The 7,826-nt window shown below is 47.3% G+C and overlaps 1 protein-coding gene across 1 annotated transcript in view; it reads left to right on the forward strand.

Annotated features, from left to right (window-relative positions):
• Positions 1-1,591: 1,591 nt before the first annotated feature.
• Positions 1,592-7,826, forward strand: part of SGSM3 (small G protein signaling modulator 3) — a 19,654-nt gene continuing 13,419 nt past the window's right edge. The window contains exons 1-6 of the mRNA XM_009321828.1: positions 1,592-1,680; positions 2,987-3,072; positions 4,410-4,476; positions 5,914-6,122; positions 6,268-6,375; positions 7,365-7,508. Coding sequence (XP_009320103.1) covers positions 1,674-1,680; positions 2,987-3,072; positions 4,410-4,476; positions 5,914-6,122; positions 6,268-6,375; positions 7,365-7,508 — 621 coding nt within the window. The 5' untranslated portion in view covers positions 1,592-1,673. The remainder of the gene's footprint in view (positions 1,681-2,986; positions 3,073-4,409; positions 4,477-5,913; positions 6,123-6,267; positions 6,376-7,364; positions 7,509-7,826) is intronic.

A 7,826-nucleotide genomic window follows, 5' to 3' on the forward strand; every position in this document is an offset into this window, starting at 1 on the left:
ACTGCAGGCTCAGGAACAGAGCAGCTGTGGTTGCAGGGCAGTGATAAGCTTGGAAAAAAAGCACCAAAATACATTCACAGTGATGTTGAAAGAGGAACAAGTATTGTCAGCAGATTTACCTGCTTGGTGTGCATGCTGTGTGTGTTCTCATGTAAAATGAGTGTGCAGGTGCTCGTTTTGTAATTCTTGTTATGTCTTCAGCTACTGAGGGAAAAGTTGGTGCTAAGAGAATGGGGCTAGAGTGATGGGAAGGATAGAAGAGTGTTTACAGAACTCGTGAGTAAGTGACTGGCCATTGTGTGGACAATGTTACTTCTCAGAAACAAAAGCTGAACTTTTTCTTGTTTGTTTGTTTGTTTTCTTTTTGCCCTGAGAGTTGGTGTCAGAAGATCAGTGTCTGTTCATCCACGCCAGCCTCTCTCATGCAGAGAACTGTTTAAATCTGGGAGGAAGAAGCCTTATCATTTGTGTTCTCAGACACAGATGCTTTTTTTGCTTTTGCAGTGTTTTACAGCTGCTTATCTTGGAGTGTTGTAGCAAGCCACTTCAGGCTGCAAGTGCTCACTGGAAAGCTCGCAGAGATGCAAAGGCAATATAACCTTGTACTATTGAGCACTATAAACAACTTGGACAGGGCCTGCTGGATGGATCCCTGGGGTTCCTTCTTTTAGTGGTTTGCAGTCATAAGTAGCTTTACTGAAAAGAGGAATCTGGAAAACCCATCCCAGACATACAAATGTTACTTTCTCCCAGGTTATTTCCCAAGTAAGTGTGGGTGACTGATATATCCCAGCACTGGCTTTATCTGCTTGGTAGAGGTGGCTCTTGCTGTCTCCCACACACAGTTATAAGATTGATCTTAAAGTCCAAAATATCTCTCTCTGATTACTGAACTATCCCATTGTTGTCCTGGAAAACCCCTATAAAAATCTGCTGTGAACTGGTATCAGGAAAGTAAGGAGCTATGTGGGCCGTTTCCTCATCTGAGCTCTATCACCAGATTTAATTTGGAGGAGACTGGCTCCTGGCTTGTTGCAGAGGTACTTGATTGCATGTTGTCCATATCCTAGTGCAGTTCATCACAGAAAATCCTTGTCAGAAGCTTTCCCAGCTCCCTTCAGAGAGCTGTATTCCACAGCCTAATACACTTTACTCTTGTGATGCTACCCTTAAAATCTCTTTCAGGCTTATTGCATCTAATGATATCCCCTTATACCCTTTTCATCATTCCAGTCCCTTGTCCATGGGCAGTGTATTCAGAGAATGGTGATGTATGGTGTGGTTTTTTAGTATGCATAATTAATATGGGATTCACAATATGTGATGGAAAAGGTGGTGAAAGTTGACTTGATTTTTGACATTTTTTCCATCAGCAGTGCTGTTACTGTGACAAGGAATTTGGTAAATGACAGTGTGCTCTTTCTAGCTGATGGGTAGGTATGAAACCAAGAGTAAATTCCAGTCTCTGGAATTTAATTTTCCTGTGGGGATGTTGTGTGTGAGGGGTCAGTCTGTCTGTCCCCCACCATGTTCTTAGATGCTAATTGAATTCTCTCATCACCTTTTTTTTTTCCTTCTCTTTTTTTTTAATAACAGGATAGTGACCTCTTACCTCCAAGAACAGCATTTCTGGACCTGCTGACAGACTCTGCTACTCAGCCTTACCTAGCACAATGTCAGGTGAGCAGACAAAAATGGACAAAGTACCTTCTTGTTTGGTTGCTTGCTCTTTCTTCAGCTGCAACATAGTAAAATACAGTTACTGGGACCAAGAGCCATTCTTTACATTAACGTGCTGTAATTCGGGGAGAAGAGACCTCCCCACTCTGTGACACAGCTGCCTTTTCACTCAGGGTGAACTCAGTTCCTTCTTTTACCCTGTGCTGAAGCCTGCAGAAGCTGCTTCAGCCATTGAACACAGAGGAAGAAGGAGGTTGAAATGTAGTCTGCCTTTCCCATTTTTCATAAGATTTGTTTGGTTCTGTTCTCCTCCCAAGACTTGCCCCAAAGTAGGTGGCTTGCTTATGATCTGAGACATTTTTGCTGTGAAATGGTAGCCCTAGGGAAGGCAGAAGGCTGAAGAATTACTTGAGTTCAACTGTGAGCTACTGAGATATAAGCTTTACTAGAACTAGGTCTCCTCCAGCACATCCATCTTACAGTGACCCACTCTCCCAACCCATGTTTTTGTGTATGCCTTCCTTCCCAGTCCAGGTGGTTATTTCAGGGCATGTAACCTTGAGGGAGACTATACTTCGAAGCCAAGTAAACCTTTTTGTCGCTGATGTGCACAGCAAGGCCTGAGACATACTTACCTGCTTCAATTGCAAAACTTGACATCTGCTATTATTACAAAGGAAGCTGTTCAGTGGGACACTACCCGAGACTGGGAAGGTGCTTACCTTGAACACAAAAGACCATGATGATAGGTATATTTTCATTGCTGCAGCTCTTTATGCATGGTCTGACAACCTTGCAGGGAGGGGCAGAAGTGTCCCAGCCCTTCTGCAGCAAAGGGAGCATCTTGCTGAGCACTCTAATTTCCCATTTTGGTGCGTGGGTGACAAAGTTTCAGGGAACTCTGGAGTGCTGCTGGTGCTGGGGTTGGTGACCCTGTAAGGAGGGGTTTACTTCTCCATAATAATTTTTTTTTGTAATGGTTCCCCTGGCTTGGCACTGACCGCACAGCTTTTCCAAGGAGAAGAAAGATCACATGATGCCATGGAACTATTTCCTTTCCCTAAAAGTCTCTTTCTTAGAAGGAACTCCTTTTGGCCTTCCTGCTTCTTTTGCTTGATGATAAGGGACAAAACCATCTGAAATTACTTGCTTCCTTGGTGAAGTGGGAGCTGTCTCAATGTCTAGAGTGGCAGTAGTGACTGCTGAGAGAGTCCTTCTCTTGCTGGAACAGTCTGTATCAAGTGTGTGTCTTCCAAGGGAGTCGTTCCAGGTTTTCACTGCTGTATGTTGATCTCTTTCTGTTTAGGCCATCACACTCCCTCTGCTGGGGGTCCCTTCTCAGCACTCACTCCCAGCATTTGGCCTCAGGAGATCCTGGCAAAATACACAGAGGTATGGTGTGGGGCAGGGGAGCGGGTGTTCTCTGGCTCTGCATAGAAGTAAAGGGACCCTGGCGATTTCTGGTGATCTCTGAAAAGCCACAGGGAAAAGGAGGGAGAGATGCACTCTTCCTCTGGTGGTTTGGTTGTGGATGCTTGTTTGCTACTTAAACTTCATGTTTAACTTCACGGCTGCATCCTGGCTCTTGCAAGAGGATCTTGCAGAGCACAAAGAAACTTGTGTGAATTATTGCCCTGCTGTTTTGCAACTATTGCTCCACTGTAAAAATGTTGACACCCTCAGGGAGTCTGTCACCATCAAGCTACTCTGGATGGCTTGTGCATGGCAGGAAATGCTAGCCTCAAGACTTGTCACCAGGTGGGCAGAGCAGGAAGGAAGGAAGCAGCCATGGACTTTTGTAACTTAGCCGCAGTGTTTGCTGAAGGCAGCTGAGCCCAGTGAAGGAGGTTGAAACTTATTGTGGAGCTATGCTAGAAGCATGCTTCTTGGGCGCTGCCTCGATGCAATGCTTGTGAGACCCACAGGAAGGGCAGGTGGGCTTGCAGGAAAGAGGAGATATCTGTAGGCTTGCACTCCTTAAAAAAAGCCTGATTGTAACCTCCAGTGCGTACTCCCCAATGCCAACCATGAGCACAGATGAGGAAAGTTGAGATTTGGGTCATGGACCTTAATTTCCTTTGGCCTGTAATTTGGGTTTGCTTCACAGGTGCAAATCCCAGTTTTGTGTGCTGTCTTTCAGAGAAATCTGAAAGCAACAGGCAGGAGATGGAGCAATGCAGGGAGCTGAATTTGCAGTTTGTGTGCAGAGGTAACAGAGGACTGCTGTGTATTGGAGATGCAGACAGTAGAGACCACTTTAGCATGCCACACACTTAAGTGTGTGGATTCCTCAGTCCATGAGGAGGGCTGCATGCCCCTCCAGGTGGGAAGTTCTGATCTTGATAAGATGTTATGCTCAAGCCTTGCTGGAAAAAGGATTGCTGGTAAAATCTGCACAGGTGTGACAACTTCCATGGAGGAGTCAAAATGGGAATGGCATGCAACACCTCCCCTAAGATGTTGTGCTCAAGCCTTGCTGGTAAAATCTGCACAGGTGTGACGGCAGGGCTTCACAACTTCCACGGAGGAGTCAAAATGGGAATGGCATGCAACACCTCCCCAGCTGGGAATTGTGGTGAGAGGCATTGAAAATGAAAGGGCAAGGAGCCTAGTTGCTCAGAGGGCACAGTGCAGACAGTGGTGGGATGGGGCAATATCCATATGTCTCTGTTCAGTTGTTCAGTGCTAAACTGGTGAAAGCGTCTGTTCTCCTTCCTCACATTTCCCAGAAAGAAGAATCCGTTGAGCAGCCAGAGTTCCACTATGATGAATTCGGTTTCCGAGTTGATAAGGAAGGTAAAGCCAGTCCCATCCCTCCCCCTTCCATTGTGTCCTGTGTCCGGCCCTTCCCATGCTTCTGAGTATGGCAAGGTGATTTTGCAACCATTCTGTGCTAGGTCTTGTCTACCCACCTGTCGTCATCTTTCTGTATCCTACCATTGTAATCAAGTGCGTTAGACGTGCTGGCCTTATGGGAGTCTGGAGCATAGACTATGCAGCAGAGTCATTTCCATCCCCTTATGCCTGTGCCACGGGTAAGAGAGAGAAAAGTTAAGAGGAAGTTACCATTTCCATTAGCAGCTGCATGCTGGGGAAGGGCAACTTTCCCAGTTCACAGTGGGGTCTCTGTCGTGTTCAGTAGCACTGTAAGCACTGATAGCAGGCACAGTGACACGTGCTGTCCGTTGAAAGACTCATGGCCAAGGTGAGTGGCAGCAGTATGTGTTCTGCCCATCCCAGCAGCTTGGCAAAGTGTAAGGCAAATTGTAGGGGCAGAACCCACATCCTAGTTTTTTCTGCAAGATATAGAGGCAGGCGACCAAATAGGAGGAGGTGTGGAGAGCTATTGCAGCTGGGCACTGAACTACAACAGTTGGCTGCCTTTGCGAAGAGGAAGAGAGAGGAGTGGAGGACATAGGAATTGCTTTATGTGCTCTGAGAGGATGTTTCCAGGCTCAGGCCATACAGTGCAAGGGCAGAAGTTGTTTGCATGTGTGTGCCCTGAGGCACTTTGAGTCATAGAGGATCATCTTTGAAGTAATGACCGGGAGATGAGGACAGGACACAGGGATTTTCTTCAGCCAGAACATTTGATAGACTTGTGCATTATAAAATCAGCAGAAAGATTTGGACTGCATTGTTGGGATGTGTTATAAGATGAAGGACAGAGTGCCTTGCATCAAACCTGTACTTGTGCTAAAGTATCTATTTTAGAAAGCCAGCCTCAAGTTAAGGTGCGCTCTCATTGTGAATTTGGAAGTGTCCTTATTAAAGCTTTTTTGGTGATTAAATATCCCCAAAGTTAACATTTTGCACCTCATTACTTGCATGAGCATATAGCTTCTGCTTGCCACCTCTGAGGCTTGCTATGCTTTTGTCAGCCTGATTTACAGATCCTTACAAAACCCAGCAGGATGACTGCTGCCAGGGTTTTGTTTAATTCCAGCCACACTCTGCTCTAATTCAAGAGTAAGTAGAGACTAGAAACCTGCCGACAGCTTCTTAGTTCTCAAGGCCCCAGTGCCTTTTGCTTATGACCATAAAATTTGCTGCATGGAGAAGACAGTTAGAAACCAAGCTTTGCCTTTCCATGCTCTGGCTGGAAGATGTGAATGTTTTTAATGTGCTTTCTTCAGATGGCCTTCCTACTCCCCACCCTGCCCTATGTTTGTTCCCTCTCCTGTTCCCTGTCTCACTTGTCTCCATTTCATTCTCCTCCCTTTGCTGAGGCAGATGGTGCTGAGCCAAACTCCAGCAAGCTTCTGGGGGTCCCACTGACGGAGGAGCCACAGCAGAGGCTCAAGTGGCAGGCTCATCTGGAATTCACACACAACCATGACGTGGGTGACCTCACCTGGGACAAAATTGAGGTCACCCTACCACATTCAGACAAGCTGCGCTCCCTGGTGCTAGCCGGCATCCCGCACAGCATGAGACCACAGGTGAGAGTGCTGCCTGTTCTGGGCAGGCCTGGAGTAAGAGACAGTGGAGCGAGTGGCACCCTCTTAGTTGAGAGGGTGCCAGATGATGGCTTTCTGTGGCTGTCTTAGTTACTCTTCCTATATCTGTTCACCCTGCCCCCCGCAGCTGTGGATGCGTCTGTCAGGGGCCTTGCAGAAGAAGAGGAATTCAGAGATGTCATATCGGGATATTGTGAAAAACAGCTCTAACGATGAAACCATTGCTGCCAAACAGGTAGGAGATACTGCCTAGTGCTGACTGGGCACAAGGGAGTGGGGAGAAGGGCAAAATTTGCTGCGTGAGGAGGAAGGGGTGTCTGCCTAACACCTGCAGCAGGGACAGTTGAGAGGACATATGTGGTTGAATCCTGCTAAAGCTTAATCCTACTGCGCGTATTTCTCCTTCGTTTGTTGGAATACCGACTGTGCAGCTCCCCTCCTTCCTAGGACAGCAGGGAAGGGGTTGGACCCGTGCTACCTGCAGGCTAGAAAACAGTGCTGCAGTTGCATCCCAGCAAACATCCTGATAGTCATTGAGGGAAGTGAAGGGTGAAAGGCTGACAGATGCACCTCTGTTGAGGTAGTGGCAGCTGCTTCCAGGGACTGTCTTTGTTTCCTCAAATACAAAGTCTCTGAACACCAACAAGACTGTTACAGGGTGTTTTACCTCTTCCTCTGACCTCTCCTTTTATAGGAGGAGGCAAAGGCCATGACAAAAGAAACTGAGCTCTGCACATGTTCACCTGTCACTAAGAAGCTAGGTTCAAAATGGTTGGAAGGAGGAACAGCAGTGCCCAAGGGAGACCTGTGGGCTGTTCACCTGCAAGTCCCCTGTCACAGTTGTGGCCAGGTTGTTGGTTTCTTTCTGGGATAGGTTTGTTGGGAAGCCTTGCTTGAAATCCAAGCAGATGAAATTCCCAATCAGTATGCCTGCTATGCTCAGTGGTGAAACTAGGGGCTGAGTTTAGGCAAGTATTTCTTGGGAGACACCAAGTCACCGTCTGCACTGGCATTTTCCCACATGTCAGTGAAGGCTGTTAAACTGACCCCAGGTCAGGGTGTCTTCTTGGACAGAGCCATCTTCTTTGGTGCCTAAGGACTTATGCTTGAGTGCGGGGAAGCAGCATTCCTTGTTCCTTGAGGCAAGAGGCCATGGGGAAGTGCAGAAGGCAATTGTTCAGATGCTGCTAGCTGACCCTGTCCTTGCTTATGGCTGTCTCGCAGATTGAAAAGGACTTGCTCCGCACGATGCCCAGCAACGCCTGCTTCTCCAACATGAACAGTATCGGGGTGCCACGGCTACGCAGGATACTACGGGGACTTGCCTGGCTCTACCCAGAGATTGGATATTGCCAAGGCACTGGCATGGTAACCTGTTTTCAGAGTGCCTTTATTATAGGGATCGTTTTGTCTGTGGTGGCTATGCTAGGGCAAGTGATTTGAGGCAGTGCTGCCAGACACTATGGCCTCCAGATGAGCTGAAGGGAAATCCCTTCTATGTGAAACATTTTTCCTAAGGAAGGGAGAGCAGAGTAGCACCACGTGTACAAAGATGTGGAAGAATTCAGTCCATCTGTTGGGGAGGGACAGGCATTACACTGAGGAGAAATCACTTCAGTGGGAGACTGCAGGAGAGCTGCTGCGGAGGAAGGAAGATGTTGGTCACCTAGATACTGGTCCATCTCT

This window comes from Pygoscelis adeliae, unplaced genomic scaffold (genome assembly GCF_000699105.1).
Source record: "Pygoscelis adeliae isolate BGI_AS28 unplaced genomic scaffold, ASM69910v1 Scaffold60, whole genome shotgun sequence".
In the NCBI taxonomy this organism is placed as follows: domain Eukaryota; kingdom Metazoa; phylum Chordata; class Aves; order Sphenisciformes; family Spheniscidae; genus Pygoscelis; species Pygoscelis adeliae.